This window comes from Drosophila simulans, chromosome 2L (assembly GCF_016746395.2).
Source record: "Drosophila simulans strain w501 chromosome 2L, Prin_Dsim_3.1, whole genome shotgun sequence".
NCBI lineage: Eukaryota > Metazoa > Arthropoda > Insecta > Diptera > Drosophilidae > Drosophila > Drosophila simulans.
Window position 1 is genome coordinate 5,132,409 of NC_052520.2, and position 27,927 is coordinate 5,160,335.

The 27,927-nt window shown below is 46.3% G+C and overlaps 1 protein-coding gene across 20 annotated transcripts in view; it reads left to right on the forward strand.

The window, feature by feature from the left end:
- LOC6731051 (nesprin-1) overlaps window positions 1-27,927 on the forward strand; it is a 101,955-nt gene that overhangs the window by 64,202 nt on the left and 9,826 nt on the right. For 17 of the 20 annotated variants that reach the window (XM_039297143.2, XM_044923944.1, XM_044923945.1 and 14 more), the window contains 3 exons: window positions 19,718-19,828; window positions 20,232-20,396; window positions 20,457-27,569. In XM_039297143.2, coding sequence (XP_039153077.1) covers window positions 19,718-19,828; window positions 20,232-20,396; window positions 20,457-27,569 — 7,389 coding nt within the window. Of the gene's footprint in view, window positions 1-4; window positions 18,106-19,717; window positions 19,829-20,231; window positions 20,397-20,456; window positions 27,570-27,927 lie in introns of those variants that run through there. The other 3 variants (XM_039297156.2, XM_039297165.2, XM_039297189.2) reach the window with 2 other exon arrangements.

A 27,927-nucleotide genomic window follows, 5' to 3' on the forward strand; every position in this document is an offset into this window, starting at 1 on the left:
CTTTCACCTTTAAACAAAATATTTGAAATTCCCAAATTTGACATATCCAAATTTACTATTGCTGAGGGTAATTATCACATTATAAATTCTAAAGCTAAAGCAATTGAGAAGTTAAGTCCTACCGAACTTGATCCTGTATCGCCACCAAAGTCGGTAAGCTTCGACATTGACACCGAACCAAAAATGGAATCTACCGTCACCGACGTGGGTTCAACAACAACACAGGTTTCCAATGTAGATCTACAAAAAGATAATATTCCAGCTATATATCACTTCGATATTCCCAAATTTGACATACTGTCCCTTAGTAAGGCGGAAAGCAGACAGAGAACTCTACAAGCTTACGAGCTTCAGGAAGCTCCAGTTCAAGACAAATCCGAAAGCATTACATCTGCCACTAAAACAGAAAATGCGAAGTACTCCAGCGAAACTTATATTCTTGAGGATCCCCAGAAACCTGAACCAGTTCCTGAGCCACAAAATGAGGAATCTGTAACAGAAGAATTCGTCAAGCCAATAATTAAAGCTCCACTTGAAGAGGAAAGCTTTACAACTGAGACCACAACAACAATAACAACGGAGTCCGCGAGCAAAACTTCTATTCCTGAGACACTAAATGAAGTAACTGTTGTCGAAGAAGTAGTCGAGGATAAGCCAATTGTTGAACAGGAACTAGTTCCTGAGCCATTGAAGGAGGAAACTCCTGTGGAAGAAGTAGTCGAGGATAAGCCCATTGTTGAAGTTTCTGTTAACGACGAATCCAAGACCATTACAACAGTAACCACCACAACAGCCACAACAGTAACTACCGAAAACATTATTGAAGTTCCTATTTCCGAGGAACCAAAGAAGGTAGTAGAACCGGAGAAGAAACCTGAAGAACCCAAAAAACCAGCATATGCCGGTCTTCCGGTCGATGACTCTTCTAGCTCGTGGATGGATGTCTTGGATGAGCCCATGAACTTCTCTGACGACGAAGAGGAACCAGTTCCTGAGGCACTGAAGGAAGAAACTCCTGTGGAAGAAGTTGTCGAAGATAAGCCAATTGTTGAAGTTTCTGTTAACGACGAATCCAAGACCATTACAACAGTAACCACCACAACAGTAACTACCGAAAACATTATTGAAGTTCCTATTTCCGAGGAACCCAAGAAGGTAGTAGAACCGGAGAAGAAAACTGAAGAACCCAAAAAACCAGCATATGCCGGTCTTCCAGTCGATGACTCTTCTAGCTCGTGGATGGATGTCTTGGATGAGCCCATGAACTTCTCTGACGACGAAGAGGAACCAGTTCCTGAGCCACTGAAGGAAGAAACTCCTGTGGAAGAAGTTGTCGAAGATAAGCCCATTGTTGAAGCTTCTGTTGTGGACGAATCCAAGACCATTACAACAGTAACCACCACAACAGTAACTACCGAAAACATTATTGAAGTTCCTATTTCCGAGGAACCCAAGAAGGTAGTAGAACCGGAGAAGAAACCTGAAGAACCCAAAAAACCAGCATATGCCGGTCTTCCCGTCGATGACTCTTCTAGCTCGTGGATGGATGTCCTGGATGAACCCATGAACTTCTCTGACGACGAAGAGGAACCAGTTCCTGAGCCACTGAAGGAAGAAACTCCTGTGGAAGAAGTAGTCGAGGATAAGCCCATTGTTGAAGCTTCTGTTGTGGACGAATCCAAGACCATTACAACAGTTACGACCACGACAACAACTACCGAAAACATTATTGAAGTTCCTATTTCCGAGGAACCCAAGAAGGTAGTAGAACCGGAGAAGAAAACTGAAGAACCCAAAAAACCAGCATATGCCGGTCTTCCCGTCGATGACTCTTCTAACTCGTGGATGGATGTCTTGGATGAGCCCATGAACTTCTCTGACGACGAAGAGGAACCAGTTCCTGAGCCACTGAAGGAAGAAACTCTTGTGAAAGAAGTGGTCGAAGATAAGCCAAATGTTGAAGCTTCTGTTGTGGACGAATCCAAGACCATTACAACAGTTACCACCACATCAACAACTACCGAAACCACTAATATTTTGGAAGAGAAGGATTCCCTTCCCGCGCCAGCTGAACAGCAAATAATACGTAATGTTGCAGATGAAGTCAGCCAATTGGAGAAGCCTCTAGAGGGTCCCATTGATACGTGGTCCAGCGTTTTGGAGGATACCATTTCTAATACTGGAAACATTGGTTTTACCTCAACCTTATCGGCGGATGCACCTGAGTTTACTCCATCTTATTTGAGACATACCTTCTCCGACCAAACGCATACATTCCTTGCGAATGAAAGGATTTACAACGAATTCATTCCCAGGAATAGGTCAGAACAAACAATTGTTCCACACCAAAAGCCTAAGAAAACAAAGCCTTCAAAGCGACAGAACAAGAAGGTGGAAGTCCAAGAAAAAATTATTGATGTCCAACCTGCTCAAGAAGTATGTATTGTTGAACCGGTACAAATTGTCGAAGAAGTGGAGAATGTTTGGAACAAGAACCGGGATGGTAAATCGTATGCTGACGTGCTACTCAACTCTGGAATTACAGATGACGTCCCATCAACTAAGTTACAAAAGGAAGACCCGCACAAAACAGCCATAGTCAATACTAAAGCCCAAGAGCGAAAGAAGAAATCGAAGCCAGAGAAGCGTCAGGCAGAAAAGGTTATTGAACTGTCCTCAGCAAGCACCGAAAGCGAAAAATCTAAGCCGAACAGCGACAGTGAGCAGTCTAAGCCTACGACAGAAAGTGAATTATCCAAACCAACGACAGAAAGTTCCAAAGAGCCGTCTTCTGATGAAAGGGATGTTTCCAGCACATCCGAGTTGACTTGGTCAGCCCTTGTGCGAAGACCCGGCGAATGGTCAGATGCAACCGTAATTAAAAAGCAGACTTCCCATACGGCTGTCACAACTAAAGAAACTCCTCGCCAGAAAGAAAAGGAGGAGCCCAAGAAGACTCCAAAGGCGAAGAAGACAAAGAAGTCTAAGAAGCCCGTTGTAGAGCCCGTCTCGACAACATCTGAGGACGAGCAGCCCGATACTGTACCCGAAGCTGTGCCCAAGGCTGTGCCTGAGACTATGCCCGAACCAGTAGAGGCAATGCCTGCACCAGTAGAGGCAAAACCGGAGCCTGAAGTTGTTCAGAAGCAAGAGAGTAGCAACGCCTTCTCCTGGGCCTCACTTGTAAAGAGACCAGGCGAATGGATTGACAACACTGTTACTCACATTAAAACCGCTGTCATCCCATTGCCTGATGTAAAAGAACCAACCAAAAAGGACAATAAAAAACCACAGAAGCCTAAGAAACAGAAGGCAACCAAAAAACCTACACCCGTTGCAGTGCCCGAAGATGAAGTAAGCAGTGAACCGTCTGAGGAAATAGTTGTGGAGTTTAAGGTCGAAGAGAAAGAAACTAAATCTATCAAAAACACAGAAAACTCCTTCTCTTGGGCGTCCCTGGTAAAGAAGCCCGGCGAATGGGTCGATGACATTGCTTCGCGTAAGAAGCCAGTTGAAATCATACAAGAGGAGCCCAAGGAGGTCCATCCACGGAAGGAACGTAAAATTTCAAAACCTAAGCCAAAACCTCAGTCTGAAAACACCACCAAGCGTAATGACAAAAAGGAAACTCGTGAGCCCATAATTGTTCCTTCGACTTCAGAGGATAGTGATGTGGTTGAGGCAGTAGAGCCTACAGATGAAAATACAATTACTTGGGCTAAAATCGCCAGTCAAATTGATCATATGACTGACTTGAAACCTAAGGCTAAACAGGAAACAAAGCCGAAACAAGGAGAAAGGATAAAAGAGCAAATAAGATCCGATCGAATTGAGAAACATCCAAAAGATCATGCTATATCCACAGATCTAAGTCAACAAAAGAACGAAGCTGGTCATTCCTGGTCATCTGTGGTTAGTCATCAAGTCACTGATTTTATTGAAGCTGAAAGTATCAAACCAGTTCCTAAAAAGTCGAGCCAACCAAAAATTGCTCCAAAACTGGAGGAACCTTTGCAAGAACCCGTTCAAAATGACGCAGAAAGTACGCCCCTAATGCCATGGTCTGAAATGATTGACGATGCGGCGGACGACGTGGTCGTTGAACGAAAATCGTGGAAAGAACTTATAGAAGACGAAATAGAAATTCCTCTTCCTCATGAGAATGGAGACGAAGCCAACATCAACAAGATTATTGAAACCATACAGGAAGTACAATCAACCAGCGAAGAAAAACCAAATAACGAATCCAAAACGATTACAACAGTAACCACCACAACAGTTTCTGAGCCACTGAAGGAAGAAACTCTTGTAAAAGAAGTAGTCGAGGATAAGCCCATTGTTGAAGCTTCTGTTGTGGACGAATCCAAGACCATTACAACAGTTACGACCACAACAACAACTACCGAAACCATTATCGAACTTCCTATTTCCGAGGAACCCAAGAAGGTAGTAGAACCGGAGAAGAAACCTGAAGAACCCAAAAAACCAGCATATGCCGGTCTTCCTGTCGATGACTCTTCTAGCTCGTGGATGGATGTCCTGGATGAACCCATGAACTTCTCTGACGATGAAGAGGAACCAGTTTCTGAGCCACTGAAGGAAGAAACTCTTGTGAAAGAAGTAGTCGAGGATAAGCCCATTGTTGAAGCTTCTGTTGTGGACGAATCCAAGACCATTACAACAGTTACGACCACGACAACAACTACCGAAAACATTATTGAAGTTCCTATTTCCGAGGAACCCAAGAAGGTAGTAGAACCGGAGAAGAAACCTGAAGAACCCAAAAAACCAGCATATGCCGGTCTTCCCGTCGATGACTCTTCTAGCTCGTGGATGGATGTCCTGGATGAACCCATGAACTTCTCTGACGATGAAGAGGAACCAGTTTCTGAGCCACTGAAGGAAGAAACTCTTGTGAAAGAAGTAGTCGAGGATAAGCCCATTGTTGAAGCTTCTGTTGTGGACGAATCCAAGACCATTACAACAGTTACGACCACGACAACAACTACCGAAAACATTATTGAAGTTCCTATTTCCGAGGAACCCAAGAAGGTAGTAGAACCGGAGAAGAAAACTGAAGAACCCAAAAAACCAGCATATGCCGGTCTTCCCGTCGATGACTCTTCTAGCTCGTGGATGGATGTCTTGGATGAGCCCATGAACTTCTCTGACGACGAAGAGGAACCAGTTTCTGAGGCACTGAAGGAAGAAACTCTTGTGAAAGAAGTAGTCGAGGATAAGCCCATTGTTAAAGCTTCTGTTGTGGACGAATCCAAGACCATTACAACAGTTACGACCACGACAACAACTACCGAAAACATTATTGAAGTTCCTATTTCCGAGGAACCCAAGAAGGTAGTAGAACCGGAGAAGAAACCTGAAGAACCCAAAAAACCAGCATATGCCGGTCTTCCCGTCGATGACTCTTCTAGCTCGTGGATGGATGTCCTGGATGAACCCATGAACTTCTCTGACGATGAAGAGGAACCAGTTTCTGAGCCACTGAAGGAAGAAACTCTTGTGAAAGAAGTAGTCGAGGATAAGCCCATTGTTGAAGCTTCTGTTGTGGACGAATCCAAGACCATTACAACAGTTACGACCACGACAACAACTACCGAAAACATTATTGAAGTTCCTATTTCCGAGGAACCCAAGAAGGTAGTAGAACCGGAGAAGAAAACTGAAGAACCCAAAAAACCAGCATATGCCGGTCTTCCCGTCGATGACTCTTCTAACTCGTGGATGGATGTCCTGGATGAACCCATGAACTTCTCTGACGATGAAGAGGAACCAGTTTCTGAGCCACTGAAGGAAGAAACTCTTGTGATAGAAGTAGTCGAGGATAAGCCCATTGTTGAAGCTTCTGTTGTGGACGAATCCAAGACCATTACAACAGTTACGACCACGACAACAACTACCGAAAACATTATTGAAGTTCCTATTTCCGAGGAACCCAAGAAGGTAGTAGAACCGGAGAAGAAACCTGAAGAACCCAAAAAACCAGCATATGCCGGTCTTCCCGTCGATGACTCATCTAGCTCGTGGATGGATGTCCTGGATGAACCCATGAACTTCTCTGACGATGAAGAGGAACCAGTTTCTGAGCCACTGAAGGAAGAAACTCTTGTGAAAGAAGTAGTCGAGGATAAGCCCATTGTTGAAGCTTCTGTTGTGGACGAATCCAAGACCATTACAACAGTTACGACCACGACAACAACTACCGAAAACATTATTGAAGTTCCTATTTCCGAGGAACCCAAGAAGGTAGTAGAACCGGAGAAAAAACCTGAAGAACCCAAAAATCCAGCATATGCCGGTCTTCCCGTCGATGACTCTTCTAGCTCGTGGATGGATGTCCTGGATGAACCCATGAACTTCTCTGACGATGAAGAGGAACCAGTTTCTGAGGTACTGAAGGAAGAAACTCTTCTGAAAGAAGTAGTCGCGGATAAGCACATTGTTGAAGCTTCTGTTGTGGACGAATCCAAGACCATTACAACAGTTACGACGACGACGACAACAACTACCAAAACCATTAGCGAACTTCCTATTCCCGAGGAACCCAAGAAGGTAGTAGAACCAGTGAAATCACCTGAAGAATACAAAGAAGTCAAACCAAAGCCATTGTCTTCTAATATATGGGAACAGCACTCGTCATATGCTGATGTCTTGCGTCACACTGTGGACTTCATAAGTTTAGAAAAGAATAATGTAGAAGTCCCAACTGAATCCAATTTAGGTAAAGTGCAAACAGTAAAACAGCCTGCTGAACTTCCAGAACCTTTGATTAAATCAAAGGCTAAGAAAGAAAAACCGTTAAAGAAGGAAAAGGAAGCTAAAATTTTGACGCCTAAAGAAGAAATTATACCAATCGAAAGTGAATCAGCTAAGGATGAAACAAAAACTTCGTGGTCAACAATGGTCGATAACGATTTTGATGAAAACGTTCAAACAAACACACTCAGTTCCGATAGCACTTTGTGGTCTTCAATTGTCCGACAAGGTGTCCAGGAACCTATTACAAAAATTACACAATCTGCCGACCATGATGTTAAAGTGGTAGAACCTGCATTCCAGAACTCGCAAGAAATAAACAAATTCATTTCACACGAAAGGAGCTCCGAAGTGGTTGAAAAGACAAAGAAACAAAAATCAAAGAAGGAAAAGAAACACAATAAGATGGAATCAGTGGTTGAAGTGGGTTTAGAACCATACGTTGATAGTACTATCATGCGCGATGATCCTAAAACACAGCAAGATGCACAAATTCCGTCCGTTGTGGAAACTTTACCAATTCAACCCATGTCTTGGTCATCTATCGTCTCACAGAACATGGATGTCACCACAAATGTATCAGAGACTCGAAACACTGCTAAGCCTGAAGATAAGAAATCCTTAGAAGACAAACCGACCAAACAAAAAACAAAGAAGGAAAAGAAATCTAAGGCAGTGCGAGTTTCAGAGCCCATCGTAAAGTCTGCAGTTCCTGAGGCAGTTGTTGAACCCACTGTTGAAGTGACTTTTGTTGAGGAACCAGTTGTTGAGGTGACCACAGTTGTTGAAGAAGTATCGCCCGAGCCACAACCAGAACCCACTCTAGTAAGTGAGGTGTCCCCATCGCAACCACTATCATGGTCGTCTATCGTTTCTCAAACCACGGAAGTTACGACAAATGTAACGGAGACTCGGTTCACGGAAGAACCTGAAGAGCAGAAATCCTTAGAAGAAAAACCGAAAAAACAAAAAGCGAAGAAGGAAAAGAAATCTAAGGTGATTTTGGATCCAGAGCCCATCGTAGAGTCTGCAGTTCCTGTGGCAGTTGTTGAGCCCACTGTTAAAGAGACTTTTGTTGAGGAACCAGTTGTTGAGGTGACCACAGTTGTTGAAGAAGTATCGCCCGAGCCACAACCAGAACCCACTCTAGTAAGTGAGGTGTCCCCATCGCAACCACTATCATGGTCGTCATTCGTTTCTCAATCCACGGAAGTTACGACTAATGTAACAGAGACTTGCTTCACGGAAGAACCCAAAGAGCAGAAACCTTTAGAAGAAAAACCAACCAAATTAAAAGCAAAGAAGGAAAAGAAATCTAAGGCAGTGCGAGTTTCAGAGCCCATCGTAAAGTCTGCAGTTCCTGAGGCAGTTGTTGAACCCACTGTTGAAGTGACTTTTGTTGAGGAACCAGTTGTTGAGGTGACCACAGTTGTTGAAGAAGTATCGCCCGAGCCACAACCAGAACCCACTCTAGTAAGTGAGGTGTCCCCATCGCAACCACTATCATGGTCGTCTATCGTTTCTCAATCCACGGAAGTTACGACTAATGTAACAGAGACTTGCTTCACGGAAGAACCCAAAGAGCAGAAACCTTTAGAAGAAAAACCAACCAAACCAAAAGCAAAGAAGGAAAAGAAATCTAAGGCAGTGCGAATTTCAGAGCCCATCGTAAAGTCTGCAGTTCCTGAGGCAGTTGTTGAACCCACTGTTGAAGTGACTTTTGTTGAGGAACCAGTAGTTGAGGTGACCACAGTTGTTGAAGAAGTATCGCCCGAGCCACAACCAGAACCCACTCTAGTAAGTGAGGTGTCCCCATCGCAACCACTATCATGGTCGTCTATCGTTTCTCAATCCACGGAAGTTACGACTAATGTAACAGAGACTTGCTTCACGGAAGAACCCAAAGAGCAGAAACCTTTAGAAGAAAAACCAACCAAACCAAAAGCAAAGAAGGAAAAGAAATCTAAGGCAGTGCGAATTTCAGAGCCCATCGTAAAGTCTGCAGTTCCTGAGGCAGTTGTTGAACCCACTGTTGAAGTGACTTTTGTTGAGGAACCAGTTGTTGAGGTGACCACAGTTGTTGAAGAAGTATCGCCCGAGCCACAACCAGAACCCACTCTAGTAAGTGAGGTGTCCCCATCGCAACCACTATCATGGTCGTCTATCGTTTCTCAATCCACGGAAGTTACGACTAATGTAACAGAGACTTGCTTCACGGAAGAACCCAAAGAGCAGAAACCTTTAGAAGAAAAACCAACCAAACCAAAAGCAAAGAAGGAAAAGAAATCTAAGGCAGTGCGAGTTTCAGAGCCCATCGTAAAGTCTGCAGTTCCTGAGGCAGTTGTTGAACCCACTGTTGAAGTGACTTTTGTTGAGGAACCAGTTGTTGAGGTGACCACAGTTGTTGAAGAAGTATCGCCCGAGCCACAACCAGAACCCACTCTAGCAAGTGAGGTGTCCCCATCGCAACCACTATCATGGTCGTCTATCGTTTCTCAATCCACGGAAGTTATAACAAATGTAACAGAGACTCGCTTCACGGAAGAACCTAAAGAGCAGAAACCTTTAGAAGAAGAACCAACCAAACCAAAAGCAAAGAAGGAAAAGAAATCTAAGGCAGTGCGAGTTTCAGAGCCCATCGTAAAGTCTGCAGTTCCTGAGGCAGTTGTTGAACCCACTGTTGAAGTGACTTTTGTTGAGGAACCAGTTGTTGAGGTGACCACAGTTGTTGAAGAAGTATCGCCCGAGCCACAACCAGAACCCACTCTAGTAAGTGAGGTGTCCCCATCGCAACCACTATCATGGTCGTCTATCGTTTCTCAATCCACGGAAGTTATAACAAATGTAAAAGAGACTCGCTTCACGGAAGAACCTAAAGAGCAGAAACCTTTAGAAGAAGAACCAACCAAACCAAAAGCAAAGAAGGAAAAGAAATCTAAGGCAGTGCGAGTTTCAGAGCCCATCGTAAAGTCTGCAGTTCCTGAGGCAGTTGTTGAACCCACTGTTGAAGTGACTTTTGTTGAGGAACCAGTTGTTGAGGTGACCACAGTTGTTGAAGAAGTATCGCCCGAGCCACAACCAGAACCCACTCTAGCAAGTGAGGTGTCCCCATCGCAACCACTATCATGGTCGTCTATCGTTTCTCAATCCACGGAAGTTATAACAAATGTAACAGAGACTCGCTTCACGGAAGAACCTAAAGAGCAGAAACCTTTAGAAGAAGAACCAACCAAACCAAAAGCAAAGAAGGAAAAGAAATCTAAGGCAGTGCGAGTTTCAGAGCCCATCGTAAAGTCTGCAGTTCCTGAGGCAGTTGTTGAACCCACTGTTGAAGTGACTTTTGTTGAGGAACCAGTTGTTGAGGTGACCACAGTTGTTGAAGAAGTATCGCCCGAGCCACAACCAAAACCCACTCTAGCAAGTGAGGTGTCCCCATCGCAACCACTATCATGGTCGTCTATCGTTTCTCAATCCACGGAAGTTATAACAAATGTAACAGAGACTCGCTTCACGGAAGAACCTAAAGAGCAGAAACCTTTAGAAGAAGAACCAACCAAACCAAAAGCAAAGAAGGAAAAGAAATCTAAGGCAGTGCGAGTTTCAGAGCCCATCGTAAAGTCTGCAGTTCCTGAGGCAGTTGTTGAACCCACTGTTCAAGTGACTTTTGTTGAGGAACCAGTTGTTGAGGTGACCACAGTTGTTGAAGAAGTATCGCCCGAGCCACAACCAGAACCCACTCTAGTAAGTGAGGTGTCCCCATCGCAACCACTATCATGGTCGTCTATCGTTTCTCAATCCACGGAAGTTATAACAAATGTAACAGAGACTCGCTTCACGGAAGAACCTAAAGAGCAGAAACCTTTAGAAGAAGAACCAACCAAACCAAAAGCAAAGAAGGAAAAGAAATCTAAGGCAGTGCGAGTTTCAGAGCCCATCGTAAAGTCTGCAGTTCCTGAGGCAGTTGTTGAACCCACTGTTGAAGTGACTTTTGTTGAGAAACCAGTTGTTGAGGTGACCACAGTTGTTGAAGAAGTATCGCCCGAGCCACAACCAGAACCCACTCTAGCAAGTGAGGTGTCCCCATCGCAACCACTATCATGGTCGTCTATCGTTTCTCAATCCACGGAAGTTATAACAAATGTAACAGAGACTCGCTTCACGGAAGAACCTAAAGAGCAGAAACCTTTAGAAGAAGAACCAACCAAACCAAAAGCAAAGAAGGAAAAGAAATCTAAGGCAGTGCGAGTTTCAGAGCCCATCGTAAAGTCTGCAGTTCCTGAGGCAGTTGTTGAACCCACTGTTGAAGTGACTTTTGTTGAGGAACCAGTTGTTGAGGTGACCACAGTTGTTGAAGAAGTATCGCCCGAGCCACAACCAGAACCCACTCTAGCAAGTGAGGTGTCCCCATCGCAACCACTATCATGGTCGTCTATCGTTTCTCAATCCACGGAAGTTATAACAAATGTAACAGAGACTCGCTTCACGGAAGAACCTAAAGAGCAGAAACCTTTAGAAGAAGAACCAACCAAACCAAAAGCAAAGAAGGAAAAGAAATCTAAGGCAGTGCGAGTTTCAGAGCCCATCGTAAAGTCTGCAGTTCCTGAGGCAGTTGTTGAACCCACTGTTGAAGTGACTTTTGTTGAGGAACCAGTTGTTGAGGTGACCACAGTTGTTGAAGAAGTATCGCCCGAGCCACAACCAGAACCCACTCTAGTAAGTGAGGTGTCCCCATCGCAGCCACTATCATGGCCGTCTATCGTTTCTCAATCCACGGAAGTTATAACAAATGTAACAGAGACTCGCTTCACGGAAGAACCTAAAGAGCAGAAACCTTTAGAAGAAAAACCAACCAAACCAAAAGCAAAGAAGGAAAAGAAATCTAAGGCAGTGCGAGTTTCAGAGCCCATCGTAAAGTCTGCAGTTCCTGAGGCAGTTGTTGAACCCACTGTTGAAGTGACTTTTGTTGAGGAACCAGTTGTTGAGGTGACCACAGTTGTTGAAGAAGTATCGCCCGAGCCACAACCAGAACCCACTCTAGTAAGTGAGGTGTCCCCATCGCAACCACTATCATGGTCGTCTATCGTTTCTCAATCCACGGAAGTTACGACTAATGTAACAGAGACTTGCTTCACGGAAGAACCCAAAGAGCAGAAACCTTTAGAAGAAAAACCAACCAAACCAAAAGCAAAGAAGGAAAAGAAATCTAAGGCAGTGCGAGTTTCAGAGCCCATCGTAAAGTCTGCAGTTCCTGAGGCAGTTGTTGAACCCACTGTTGAAGTGACTTTTGTTGAGGAACCAGTTGTTGAGGTGACCACAGTTGTTGAAGAAGTATCGCCCGAGCCACAACCAGAACCCACTCTAGCAAGTGAGGTGTCCCCATCGCAACCACTATCATGGTCGTCTATCGTTTCTCAATCCACGGAAGTTATAACAAATGTAACAGAGACTCGCTTCACGGAAGAACCTAAAGAGCAGAAACCTTTAGAAGAAGAACCAACCAAACCAAAAGCAAAGAAGGAAAAGAAATCTAAGGCAGTGCGAGTTTCAGAGCCCATCGTAAAGTCTGCAGTTCCTGAGGCAGTTGTTGAACCCACTGTTGTAGTGACTTTTGTTGAGGAACCAGTGGTTGAGGTGACCACAGTTATTGAAGAAGTAACGCCGGAGCCACAACCAGAACCCACTCCAGTTAGTGAGGTGGCCCCATCTCAACCACTATCATGGTCGTCTATCGTTTCTCAATCCACGGAAGTTACGACTAATGTAACAGAGACTTGCTTCACGGAAGAACCCAAAGAGCAGAAACCTTTAGAAGAAAAACCAACCAAACCAAAAGCAAAGAAGGAAAAGAAATCTAAGGCAGTGCGAGTTTCAGAGCCCATCGTAAAGTCTGCAGTTCCTGAGGCAGTTGTTGAACCCACTGTTGAAGTGACTTTTGTTGAGGAACCAGTTGTTGAGGTGACCACAGTTGTTGAAGAAGTAACGCCCGAGCCACAACCAGAACCCACTCCAGTTAGTGAGGTGGCCCCATCGCAACCACTATCATGGTCGTCTATTGTCTCTCAAACTACTGAAGATGTAGCAGAGGCTCCTATCACTGATGTAGCTGAAGATCAGAAACCTTTAATTGAAAAACCGAAAAAACTTAAGGCAAGGAAGGAAAAGAAATCCAAGGTTCAAAGTGTTGAAGAGTCAATTGTGGTATCTGATGTTCCAGTGTCCGTTGTTGAACCGATTATTGGATTTACCACTGTTCAAAAGGATGTAGCACCAATAACTGAATCGCATACGTTTTCCTGGTCGTCTATTGTTGCTCAGTCTGTTGAGGTTCCACCAACACTTCCGCAGCATGTGGAATCAAAATCGGTCGAAATTCAAAACTTTATCGACCATGAGCAGAATCACTCTACGGTTGTGAATGATTCAGTCAAAAAGTTGAAACCTAAAAAGGAAAAGAAAATAGTGCAGCCTATTCAACAGCCAACCGGTGAAAGCGTTCCTGTCCGAAAAGATCACATGCCAGAAGGAGTAACTAAAGCAGTTCCTGAGCCACAAACTTTGTCTTGGTCGTCAATCGTTTCGCATAACATCGATTTGACGCCAACGTTTACTGAAAATCGTGTCATTGAAACCGTCGATGAGATCAATCCCGATGACAGCAGTAATCAAGAAGGTGAACATTCCACTCATGTTGATGAAAAGAAACAAAAGCCCAAAAACGACAAAAAACGAGATCATAATATTGAAAGTTCTGTTGTCAACGAAGAGATTCCCGAAACTGAACGCGTAGCTGTGTCTTTAGCTCCTGAATTCAACATTCAGTTGCCGGCACCAACAAAACCATCAGTATGGTCATCATCAGACACCTATGCCGAAGTTGTTAAGAAGTCTGGTTACAACAACAATACAAACATTAAATATCAGAAAATTGAGGCAAGGGAACCCATCAAGAGTGAACCAAAACACACTTTTGTCCAAGTACAGACACATGAAGATCTTCTGGAGTTCCCGGACCCTATCATTCCTGCAATTGAAGGAGATGAAGCACTTGAGAAACCCTCTCAGCTATCGTGGAAAGACCTTGTAGATGAGGATGATGTGGAGCCGCTGGAGTCTTGGCATAAGGAAGAAACAGATGCTGTAGAAATAAAGACACAAAAACCAATACAGGAAAGACATTCCCGAGTGAGCGTAAAACCGAAAATTCAAATAACCGAGGTAGTCACTGAAACTCAACCGCAATCCGAGACCGACCAAGAATTCTTGCAAATTACTTCAAAGAAACGAAATCGATCACGCTCACGTTCGCAACAGTCACAGGCTTCAAACTTTGATGAGAAGCCTCAAAGCAAAAAATCAAAGAAGCCGAAAAATAATGTACCTAAAGCACCAGCTCAACAGCCTACGGAAGCTCCTGAGGATGTCCAGCCACCTAAAGAAGCTGTACTATTTGTAGAAGAACCGTCTCCACCACCAGCTCCTTCTCCTTATACCTCTGGTATGTCGTGGGCTGCTATAGCCGCCCACAATGTGCCAGAACCAGTTCAACATATTCGACCCCTGCAAGTTGAGTCCAAACAAACTGTCGTTGAAGATGCAAGGAAATCAACAAATGAGCACACAGTAAACATTCCAATCACTTTTGAAACTACTGAGCCAAAGACTAAAAAGCCAAAACCAAAGTCTAAACGAAAGTTGCCAAGCGATGTGGTTGATTTCATTAATGCAGAAAAATCAGTTCATCAAGTGATTGCTTCTAAACCTGAAATAGTTGCAGAACCTGCATCTAAAATAGGTGAAGACGTCAACATTTCTTTAACGTCAATGGAAATAAAAACTCCACTTGCTCCCTTTGAATTTGTGGTCGAGTCTGAAGTTGAACCAGTATCTGAGCCACATATGGAAGAACTCCTTGTCGAAAAGGTTTTAAAGACGGAGCCAATTGTTGAATCTAAGGCGGTGGACGAATCCAAGACTATTACAACAGTAACCACCACAACAACAACTACCGAAACCACTAGAGATGTTTCTATTCCCGAGGAACCCAAGAAGGTGGTAGAGCCGGAGAAGAAACCTGAAGAACCCAAAAAACCAGCATATGCCGGTCTTCCCGTCGATGACTCTTCTAGCTCGTGGATGGATGTCTTGGATGAGCCCATGAACTTCTCTGACGATGAAGAGGAACCAGTTTCTGAGGCACTGAAGGAAGAAACTCTTGTGAAAGAAGTAGTCGAGGATAAGCCCATTGTTGAAGCTTCTGTTGTGGACGAATCCAAGACCATTACAACAGTTACGACCACGACAACAACTACTAAAAACATTATTGAAGTTCCTATTTCCGAGGAACCCAAGAAGGTAGTAGAACCGGAGAAGAAACCTGAAGAACCCAAAAAACCAGCATATGCCGGTCTTCCCGTCGATGACTCTTCGAACTCGTGGATGGATGTCTTGGACGAACCTATGAACTTCTCTGACGACGAAGAGGAACCAGTTTCTGAGCCACTGAAGGAAGAAACTCCTGTGGAAGAAGTAGTCGAGGATAAGCCCATTGTTGAAGCTTCTGTTGTGGACGAATCCAAGACCATTACAACAGTTACCACCACGACAACAACTACCGAAACCATTAGCGAACTTCCTATTCCCGAAGAACCCAAGGTCGAACAGACAGTCATCAAAGTTGACGAACCAAAGAAACCAGCATATGCCGGTCTGCCGGTTGATGCCTCTTCAAACTCTTGGATGGATGTCTTGGATGAGCCCATGAACTTCTCCGACAGTGAAGAAGAACCCGTACCAGAGTCACAAACTGAAGTAACACCCTTGGCACCATTTAAGGATGTAGCGAAAAATATCACTCAGATTGTAGATGCTGTTGATGAGGTTCAAAAACCAGTCGAAACAGTTAATATATCTATTGACTCTGAATATACTCAAGCCGAGAACACTCCCCTGGCGCCCTTCAAAGAAATTCCTGACTCTCCTTCAGACGATGCGTTTATATGTGAGACATCCTACTGGTCAGCAACTCTCAAGCCGGGTCAAAAACCTGCGGCCACAGTTGAAACAACCGAGACCAAGCCAGAAGAAAGCCAACCCATTAAAGTAAATATTCCAGACGATGAAGGCATTGACGAAGTAGCGGTTAAGTCACCCACTGATCAGCCAACGACATGGTCAGCAATTGTCCAAACCGAGACAACTGTGTTCCCAACACCAGATGACAATGAAAAGACTCCTGATTGGTCTACTCATGTTGTGAGCAAAACAACCGACTTCCAGGAGCCAAAGCCTCTACAGAATTCCGAAAACATAACAACAACGACAACAACATATGTGACCACAACGGTGACCACACATAAGGATACACCTATCGTGGAGAATGAATCCCCAACATCTTATGTGTCCACTGTGGTAACCAGCCATAAAAATGAACTGGATTTGGAACCAGAAACTTTTGAACTAACTAAGCCGGATAACCTTATCGAGAATCTTTATCGCGAGTCGTTCAAAGTGCACCCCCAATACGAATTCTTGCAGGGACAATACCAACAACTGAAGCTGGTGAATATAACGAAAGAACCGTGTTTAGAGGAACCCAAAGAAGATGTTCCTTTGGTAGAAGATTACGTGATAATTGAACCCGAAGCGATACCTGAAATCAATTCCGAAATCCTTGCTCTTAATCTTCATCTTGACCAAACCTATCTATTGCCCAAGTCTCGTATAGATGTCGACACCATTAGCCAGTTGCTCACCCTTGAAAAGTCATCTGATCCTATTGTAGAAAAAGAACCCGTCCCGGTGGAAACTAAGAGTGTAGAAATTCTTGTCGAGAAATCCATTGTAGAATCGCCTATTGAACCCATAGCTGATGAACCCCTGGTCATTGAAACACCTCAATCCCAGGCAGAACCCAGTGAACTGCTCTGGAACCTCAGTCAAGATGATTTCCTCAAACTTATCAATCACTATAGGCAAACGACAAGCGATGCATTCGCATTGTTGCCAAGCACAACCACAGACACGACGAAAGCTCAGGAAACTCAAGACGATAAGCAAAAGACTGACGGCATTACAGAAACTGTAGTGACAACCACGACGACCACGATAACCGATCGCGTTGTAGAAAAGACTGAACCAGATGCATCGTCATTACCAATCATTCCTACCGCCCAGCCATTGACGGCACTATCGCTTGGCAGCCTCGATCAGTTGCGTCTGAATCTGTATCTGGACGATTGGCAGCCAGCTAGTGTCGATGCACATTTGGCCGACGACTTGTTCGACGGACTGAAACGTGCTGATGTCGTCAGTAGCGAAGCGGAACTCGACAAAGACAAGAACCAGGAGCAACAACCTGACGGCGATTCTAAAAAGCCAGACGGTGTTACTGGAATACCAGACAAGGACGAACATGACAGTGACGATGATGACGACGACGACGATGACGAAGAGGGAGGTAAGCCGACTGTGCCAGAAATTCGCAAGCCGAACGACGACGATGATAAACCGAACGACAAGGATCCTGGTAGCGGTAGTAGTGGTAATGTGACCCCCACGCCCGAGCACGATGCCCAGTACGGTCAGAACCGTAGCTGTTCATCGGAGTATAGGTCCACCGATCTACCGGGTGGTGTGGGTCATTGGCGCGACGACAGTACTTATCTGGCTCTAGAAGCCGAACAGCCTCAGGTTAAACTAGAGAGTGTACCACTGGCACCCACTATATCGGGTGTTGAATCTGTACTAACCGAAACTAATATCACAAGTCCCGCCCCCGCCCACGACCCCGTCTCAGCCCCTGAAACCAGTCCCAGTACAACTACTAGTTCCCTAAACGTTGCAAACGCACTAATCCAATTGGCAAGCGCCACAACTCACACGCTGTCCGCCAAGGCGAACGCAGCAGCAACAGCAACACATGCAGCAGCGCTGGCAGCAACCAGTGCTCTACTTCCGGTTGCAACGGCCGTAGTCGATAAGCTAACAACGACAACGACAGCAGCAGCGGAGACACCAGCAGCAACATCGGATGTTGCTGCCGTAGAGCCCGATGTTGCACGTGCAACACCGGCAGCAACAACAGTAGCAGAAGCAGCAGCAGCAGCAGAAATAGCTCCGGCAGCAACTCACACCGAAACGACATCAACTAGCAGCAGCGGTGGAGAGGAGGTGGCATTGCCCACCGAAAATACCGGTGCGGTGCGACGCACCACAACAACAACCACAACCGTAACGACAACAACCACAATTGAAACGCCATCGACAACTAGCAACACAACGACAACGACAACAACCACAAGCAGCAACGAACTGCCAGAACAACGCCAGAAGGTGAACATCACATTGAGCCTTCGTTTATTCATAATTCTAATATTTGCAGCTTTTCTGTGTGGTTTCGGTATTTGTTCATGGCTTTTATACGGCAATCGTTCGTGTTGCTGTTGTGGCCAGGTTCCGACCAACGGATGCTGCTGCGGCAACACATTGCAACAGGCAGCAGCAGCAGCAGATCCGGGAAATTGCCCGCCGTGAAGTTGGTCCGGGCCTGGCCATAATGGCAATGGATAATGCAAATGCCTAACTACTAACGTAATTCGATAATCGAGAACATGTTTGATTTTTTATGTTTTACTTAAGTTTTTCATTTCTATTATATTTGTATTGTATGTGTTGTTTTTTGCTAAACGCATCCAATAGGCTTATGTTTTGAGTTTGTATACCTGAACGAAAAAGTTACTATACCTTTATAAAAGCACCTAACTTAGACGTAACCAAATATGTAGATTTGTTGTAACTTAGTTCCTTCTACTAATTGATATTAACCTTTGTAAAAGCCCAGTAATTAGAGACTACTAATAGTAGTGATAATAATAAAATCTTTATTAACCAACTTGCACGTTTTAATACCGAGCTGATCTATATACCCAGCGTATACGTAGTTTTCTTCGCAGATTTTTCACACACCAGAGCACAAAACACAAGCACACAGAATCTCACGCATATCGAGCACTTTTCCTGCCACCCCCCACACGACACAGTGCCGCACAAAAGTGTGTGTGCACGCAATTACCGGGTTGCCAAATGCAGAAAATGTCCATTATGTGTACCGCACGTATATACGCGTATATGAGTTCATTGCCTCGCCTACCGCCCTGCTATCAGGAATTTGCGCGCAGAGTACTCCCTGCCACAGCTATAAATACCCTATCCAACCGTTCAGATGCGATCCTATCCCATACGATCCGAACCATGCGGTGCAGGCCGTCTTATTTGCTCGAAAATAGTCTCCCGTTCATTTTAGAATTTTTAGTCTGCAACGTGCAATGAACGCGTTGGGTTTTACTGCGAATCCCCAAGAAGTATTTCAAAAATCTAAATATTTCGTTAGTGCCAATGTGTGTGTGTAGTGCAATAAACGAGTAGGTAAACAAGTTTTGAAAAGAGTTATTTCGAGGATTATTCAGAATTTGTAAATACAAGTATAACAAAAGAAAGTAAGTCTCTTTACCATTGCATTTAATTTTCCAACATTACCTAAAGACAGGCAGTAAGAACCGCATATTCTGGTACTTTTGTCTATCCGCCTACCGCCATTTAAAATAAGATAATTATTTATGCCAAATGCATGTGTTACGCTACTTTAAACGAAGTTAAGTCTTAGAGCTAGTGTTATTTTTAAAAGCATTTATTCGCATTCCCTTAAAAAAAAACATCTTGTTGTGTGGCTGTGCATTGCATCCATTTGAATTTTATAAATACCTACATATAACTTTTCTACTTCATGTACATATGTTGTATATGTGTATAGAAGCCGGCCACAAATATTTACATCAATTTCGTTATCTAGCAATAATCCTCCAATAATTGCAATCTTTATTAATATTAACACAATTTCTACAACGTCTCCCCCCCTCAAAAACAAAATCACTCACAAAAACTATAGGATCTAATTACGCAAGAGCTCGACGAACTGCTCCAATCGCTTTCGAGCGTCGAGGATGGCATCGCCAACATGAACCAGAGCAGCCTGGATGGCATGCTACATGGATTGAAGGTAATGATAATATTAATCTAAGGCCGAAATAACACCACCTTTTTGGTTGCTTGATTCGGCATGTACTCAAAGTAGCTAGATTAATTTCAATTAAAATATCTACTCACACCTTGTACATAACTTTTGTAAACGATTATTGGATGCTGGCGTGTGTCAGAGAACTTTAATAACTCAATCGCATCACTCCATAAAGAATCGTACATATTTTTTGTCAGGCTGTTAATTTTGTACCAACAGAATATCGTTTAGTTGTTAGTTTTGTCCAGTTGTAGTGGTCGAACCTTTGTCTGTCTAAGTAATACAAATTTTTGTAGGCCCGAAATCCAATTGTATTGTTATGTAGATTTGTATATTTCAAAACAACATATTTCTGAAACACATATTTTACACGCCCGATGTGCAGCTAATCCAGAGCAATCTCGAAGTACACGAAAGGGACGCCATCGAGTTAAAGAAGCAGGCAAAGACATTACCCACGGATCCGGTTACCGAACGGTTGCTCAACGACACCGTGGACCGCATCGATTTACTACTACGCCGCACTCAGCAAGGCATCACCATGATAGCGGTGAGTGGTTAAGATCTACGTCTATAACTATCCGTACTAATAATCCCTCATTGCGTTCAGAATGCTATGCATGGTCAGAAGAAGCGCCAGCAGGAGATCGACGAGTACCAGCAACATCTGCTGGAGCTGGAGCAATGGATCATCGAGGTTTCCGCCGAGCTGGCTTCCTTTGAACCCACCTCGGACAGCAGCACGGATGAGCAGGTGCTCAAGTCGCAGGTGGAGAGGAGCCAGCAATTGCTGCGCACCCTCAAGGATCGCCAGCAGTCCATGGAGGATTTGGTGGAGCAGACGCGCCAACTGCAATCCCATCCCGATGTTTCTCCCTTGGCTGACACGCTTATGGAGCAGCTGCAGAGCATCATTACCATTCTGCGGGAACAGGTCACAGTGGCCACCAAGCGCATCTTTACCATTGAAAAGCGCATCGTGGATTTGCGAAAGGCCAAGAGCGATGAGGCGCAACGTCAGCGTGTGCTTGCTGATTCACTCATCAAGCCACCAACCGAAGCGCCAGCAAGTCCAGAAGCACATGAATCCATCGAGTCAAACGAGAACACCATCGACTCGAGCTCCATGCCCGAAGAGGAGATCAAACCGACTGGAGTGTATGTGGAGACGCAGACATCGCTCAGCCTGCAGCAGCCGCCAGTTCAGGTGGTGACCACCACCACTGTGGAGGCGCAGACCAGCTTCAAGGAACCAGCTGTAGAAACGGCTGAGGTGGCTCTGCAAACCCAGAAGGAACGTTCGCCCACCGAGAACATTATGGTAACACAAACGGTGCAAGATGGCCAGGAAACAATCCAGATCGACACGACTCGCAACAAGGATGTGCCCGATGAACCCGAAGATGTCCAGATTGAGGCTCGCTACCATCAACGACCTAAGGGCGATGTAGACCGCGCCACCGAGCTGATCCTTAAAAATGTACCTCAAGCGTTCGAAACCACTTTCGTGGAGCCAGATGAGACGACCACCGAAGTGGTTGTTGGACCCGATGGTACCAAACACATAGTGCTCAAGAAAGTAACCCGTACCCGCCAGCAAGTTGTACAGCAACAGCAGATCAGCTCAATTGAGACTATTAGCGATTCGGATGGTAACATCGAGGTTCACTCCACGGGTCAGATTAATCTGGAGAATGTGCACACCACGGACACCAAAGCTGATCCCGAGGAGGGCAGTGTCCACACAGTTATCACACAGCAAACGCGTGGTGCTCTTGTGGATTCAACTCAGCCCGAGGGTGTGATCCTGGAGGAATTCGAAACCGAGCCAACTATTGAGACGTACGAAGAAGTGATAGCCCCAGGCTCCCAGGCGCAACTGATTCCCATGCAGCCGGGAGATGTGCAAACCCAAGGCACAATCCGAGCAGTAGTTCAGCAAGTGACCCGTAAGGTGATCCGCAAGACGCGCAAGATAATCAAGCGAGTGGTGATCATCGACGGAAAGGAGCACATCACTGAGGAAGTGGTCGAGGAGCCAGAGGAAGTGGAGATCACCGAGGAGGAGACAGCACCGCACATCAACGTAAATATAGTGCGAACCGTTGACGGAAAGGTGGTGAGCGAGGAGGAGTTCCAGCGAATGATGCAGGAGCCCGGAGTTCTAATCGAAGAAGTTGCCACGGATCTGCAAAAGCCGACAGCAGAGCCGCAGCAAGAGGTATTTGATATTGAGTCTACCCAAGTCACCACCACCACAAGAACTACAACCGCAACCACACAAGAACAAGAACAGCCAGAACAACAGACACAACCAACAACAGAAACGACTAAAGAAGCACCAGTAGAGTTGCCAGCACCTCAAGTAGATGTTGAACAACCCGTAGTAGTTGCCACTACCAGTCCCGTTCATGTTCCAACAGCGGATGTAGTCGAGCCCAAGGACTCCTCACCGACATCCACTACCGCAGCTGTAGTAGATGTCGAAGCAGTGGTTGAAGATATCAACGAGATTTGGCCACTGGAACATCATCTGAAACCCACCAACATTGACTTCTCCCAGCACGTCGAAGAATTGGCAGCACCAGCAGCGGCCACAGCAGAGACTCAAGCATCCATGCCAGTAGAGGAAATTTGGCCGACAAGTCCAGAAACCGGAAACTCATTGACCCTGGAGCAGTACGAGTTTGAGCCACAATCACCTCACGAAGAGAGCACAAAATCTGATCTAGTTAAGCCCCAAGAGACTGAACCGCAAGCTGTTGCTGAAACTAAGCCAGAAGCCATTACCACTGGAAGTATTACCATTACCAAGACTACAACCACCATTACAAGCTCCACAGAAGTACCGGAGGAAAATCTTGCCCAAAATGTGCCTGCCGATGAACAACATCCTCCTGCAAACAAAATCAAGACTGACATTCAAAGTTTCCTTGAAGCCGAACAGACTTTGGCCGCAGCTCTAAAGGAGCAGTCTTCAACTCCGACTGGAGCTTCAGTTGCTGAAGATGTTCAGACTCAGCCTGAGGAAATAGTTCTTGAGGAGAGGACTGTTGAAATTTCAACCATCAAGACTGAAGAGAATCAACCAGAGCCAGTTACTGTGGAAGAAGTGAAATCACTACCTGTAGAGCCTGAACCAGTAGAACCAGAGCTGGAGGAAGTGGCCATTGGAATTGTTGAGCAGACTGAGCAAGAGCCAGAAGAGCCCGTTCTTGAGATACAACCAGCTCCTGGCCAAATCGACCTGCGTGCCGCCACTCAACTCTTCATCTCTGGAGAGGCCGCAGCCTCAACGGCTCCACAGAAAACCTTCCAAATCACAGCACCCTCTCTGGAGGACAATGGCGCTGGTGTGCTGAAGGTTGTCCTGGGCAAGGAAAGCACCAACGAAGAGGATACCGCAGCTCCGACTACCGGCAAGGTTAGCATGACCATCATTGAGACCGCTGCTGCTCCCGTCGCCGACGCCAAGCGGCGTCGAAAGAAAAAGAAGAGAAGAGATACAAAGCACGAGGAGGAGCTTGAGCAAGAACAAGAAACTGAGCCGGAGCCAGTTGCCGTTAAGGAGCCTGAGGTGAGCTCTGATGCGCCCGTTTCTCCGGAGGATTCACCACGCGATACCGTTCGTCATGAGTCCATTGTTGAGATTAGCCCCGATAGCGATTTGTCCAGCATTGAGATTGACACGAAAGTGAAGATTGTGGAGGATGCCGTGGTTTCTTCACCATCGGAGTCGCCACGAACGCCAATGGTTGAGCTGGTCATTCCCACTGAGGTTGTTGAGTTAGCTTTAGTCGAGGATGAGGAACAACAAACCACACCGCGTATTCCCTCGCCCACGGAAAAATCGGAAGTCGAGCAGGATATTAAGTCCGTGCAGACTTCGCCACAGCATCAACCCAAACTGGATGAGACTGCAGTGCAGACGAGTCTGGAGGTGCAGCCGGATAACCAGGAGAATGAATCGCAAACACTGATTGTTGAGATAACGGAGACTGAAGCACAAACCACTCCGCGAAGCGAGGAGCAGCCGGTGGCTGTTGAGATTTCCACCACTGAGATTCAAACCGATGTGAGTGGCCAGCCAGCTGAAACTGTAGAGATTTCCAGCCAAACTACCGTGACCACCACCATCGAAAAGGAACTGCAGACCACGCCGAAGGATTCTCCTCGAGCACCAGAGGCAGGCAGCAGTGACGTGGTGGAATCTCTGGTGCAGGATTTGGTTAAGGATATGACCACCGATCTGCCAGTGCGTACAAGCGAACAATCTACCGTGACTGAAACCACCACAACCACTGAGACCCATGTGCAGACAACCACTCCGGAGCCAAGGGAACAGACTGAAGTCATTAAACCGGAAACTGCCCATGAAGAAACCTCAACCGTTGAACTAGTGCAGTTCGCGGATGGTGAGATGCAAACCACGCCTCTTGTAGAACAGCAACCCGCATCTTTGGATGATAGTTCTCTGACAGCCACTTCGATATCCGTTTCGGAACCCTATGAACTGGAGGTCAAGACTACGGTGGCCATTCCCGCTGATTCGGATACATCTGTGGCTGAGCCAACGGTCTATGAATACACACAGACCATGCAGCTGCCTAAGCAGGAGAAGAAATCCAAGAAGGACAAGAAAAAGAAGCAGAAGAATGTGCCTGAAGTGGAGCAGCAGCTGCCAGAGGATCAACAGATCAGTGTGACCGTTGAAATCGCACCTGAGTTACTATCTGAGTCCGGCATTGTGGTATCCACCAACCAGCAGATTGAAGATGTGCCTCATGTAACACCCGTGGTGGAAACTCCCATCGAATCCGAAGAAGTGGAAACGCCCAAAGCTCAAAGAGTGCAACTTCAAATCACCAAGACCACTGTCTACGATGAGTATCCCGATCTGCCAGTGCACATAACTGAGCAGAACAAGGTGCTGATTGCGTCCCAGCAGAGCAAGCGATCCGGAGCAGGACCCACATCCTCAGCGGTGACCATCGAAGAGGTGGGCTCACCCACGGAGGAGCTGGTAGTGCCCATCACCCCGGGACCGGACAATCTGAGTGGCGAGCCCCACAACATCTGGTTCAGTGCCACCACCAGTGTGGATAAGACACCCATTGAGCTCTCCCAGGCTTTAATTATGAGCGAGAGTTTGCAGCACTATCCAGGACAACAGCAACTGACCCAGCAGCCAATCCTGATTTCCACCAAGGAGGCCATAGGCGACCGCATCAAGCAGCTCAAGCAGGCGACGCCCCAACAAGCCACTCCACTGAGCAATGTGCTCCACTTGGCCACCTTATCTGAACAGATTAAGGAACTACCCACCGAGCAACGCATCTTGGAGGTCAACGAAGGTCTCAAGGATCTCGATGTTGCCATTAAGAATGGCGACAAGACTGTGATTCAAACCACTGTGATCACGGTTATCGAGAAGGTATCAACTTGGTTGGAAACCATCGAGTATCGCGTGTACCTCATCAGACAGAACTCCAATGAAGGACCCTCCGAAGAGAAGCTGGATAACTATAACCAACTTAACGACGAGCTGAGCACCATCAAGCAAAATGTCGTCCAACTTGAGCGACAATTGTCCAAGGCTGAGCCGGAACCAGAGTTGCTGCAATGCGTGGATAGCCTGAAGGAGCACGTGGATGCAGTTGAGCAGGTTACACAACAGAACCAGGTGCAGGACAGCAATGATCTGGACAAGTGGCACAGCTTCGAGGTTCTTCTGTACAACGTCTCCTCCGTTTTGGCCGACCTTCAGCAGAGCTACGATCTTTTGATCAATCAAGAGTATCCTTTGTCCGCTAAACTGGCCCAGTTGGATGAGTTGGAGCGGCAGCATGAGGCGGCGCAGCAGCAACTTGCGCATCTCTGTCAAAACGCTCGAGCTTTCCAACGCGATTTCCCAGGCAAGAAGATGCCGCAGGATGTGCACAATGCCTTCGAGACCAGCAAGAATATTGCCAACAACATTCAGGCAGAGCGGGAGCGTGTGCTTCAACTTCAATCTCTAGCGGAGGAGTACGAGCAGACCCTCAAAGAGTTCACCAAAATCACGGTTCTTGCCGATAAGCTGGTGGAGAGTCCAATTGTATCCAGTTCCCTCGAGCAGCTAAACAACGAGGTGCAGAAACAGAGGAAGTTCTTCGTAAATCTCAGTCACTGTCGCGCTATGTTGGAATCTCTGGAGGAGAACATCGATAGTGAGACCCGCGAGAAGCACTCGGAGCTGCACAAGGAGCTCTACAACAGGGCTACCAGTCTGTTGGACAAGGCATCCGAAAGGTCCTCCAAATTGGTGCAAGCTGCCTCCCGTTGGACCGTGCTGGAGAAGGGCATGCGGGATGAACTTCAATGGCTCCAGGTGGCTCAGCAACGAGTTCCCGACCTATCAGCCGTAACTTCCGCAGACTACGATCAATACACCACCCTGTACCAATCCCTTAGCAATGACATCTCACATCACTACGTGAAAATGACGCAGCTTTCGGGAATTGCCAACAAGTTGCAGCTCTTGGTGCAAGCCCCCAATCTCGTAGAGGAAACCAATGAGGCGTTGATAGTGCTACTCAAACTCCGCGAGGAGGTTGCTCTCTACCTTCACCGCCTTCTGGTCTTCAAGGAAATCTGGGTGCAGTACGAACAGCAAACGGATAAGCTGGAGGCCTTTGTACGCGAAGCAGAGCAGGAATTGAGGAACATCCAGATACCCTCGCAGCCCACTCACCAGCCCATCGAGCACATGCGTCAATTCTGGGAGATTAAGGCCCGTTTCGAGCTCCACAATAATGTGAGAACCGATACGGGTCTGAGCTTTGAGAAATCCCTGCAGGTCATCCCCTTGGCCGACGAGATGCTTCAGCGGCAGTTCCATGCCCAACTGGAGGATCGCTGGCAGGCAGTGGCCCAGGCCATCGAACTCATTCAGCACAACATTGTGGAGTGCCTGTCGTCGGAGGATGTACCCGCAGACGAGAAGCTCAAAATGGTGGAGCGAGAGCTGCAGGAGATCTACCTGACCATGACCAGCATGAAGGGAGTCATCAAGAACGAGGAGGAGCTCTGTCTGTACATCGAACGAGTCCAAGTACTCCGCACTCGCGTCGGCTTCATTGGCAACGAGCTGGGCAGGATTGGACTACAAGAGCCTGCCATTGAGCCGGAAAAGGTGGGTGAGCTATTCTCGCTCTCACACAAGATAAGCACCCAGATCGCCGAGGAGCTGGAGGGTGCATCTGTGCTGCGTGACCAACTGCAGGCCATCCAGGAGGGCATTAGCAATCAACGCAAACACCAGGCCAAGATTTCGGTCATTTTGGATGAATGTGAAGCCGCCGAGCGCCAGGGAGCAGATGTCCTCGAAAAGGCCGTTGCCGATTGCCAGGCTGCCGGCGAGGAGCTGGTGATCAGCTGGCAGGAGATTATGCGAATCCGCCAGATGCTACACACCCTGCCCATGCGCCTCAAGATGTCCGTTTCACCGGTTAAGTTGGAGAGGGATATCTCCCAACTGCAGGACGACCACGCCTTCCTCGAGAGCAAGTGCACCAACATTATGGCCATCCTGAGGAGCCGCCTAGCCGTCTGGCTGCGCTATGAGCGTCAGCTGGAGCTGGTCCACGGATCTGTCCAGGAAACCGACTTCATGATGGAACTCATCCGGGTGCACGGTCAAGTGGACTACGAGCGCCTGCGCAAAGCCACGGAGCGTTTGGAGGTAAGTTTCAGCCCACAATTTTATGACTTTGTTTACGGGCGCGTTTAGGGATCGATTTGTATCTCAGAAACATTCGTATCTTTCTGCCTGATCCAAAACGCGCTACCTGCTGAGCGGAATTTTCGCGAACTGCTTATCAGCTTAGTTTTCCCAGAGGAAAATTAGCTACAAAATCCGCTACATATCCGTATCGCGCCTCATTCATTTTCCGAAGCTCGAAACAGAAACATCTACTAGTATACGTTTTGTTCTAAAAAATCTAGTAAATATTTACTTCGTTCTAAAAAATCATTTGTGAAATATATAATTTAATCATTTTAAGTTTTAAAATTGATTCAATACTATTTGCCGAGCAAAG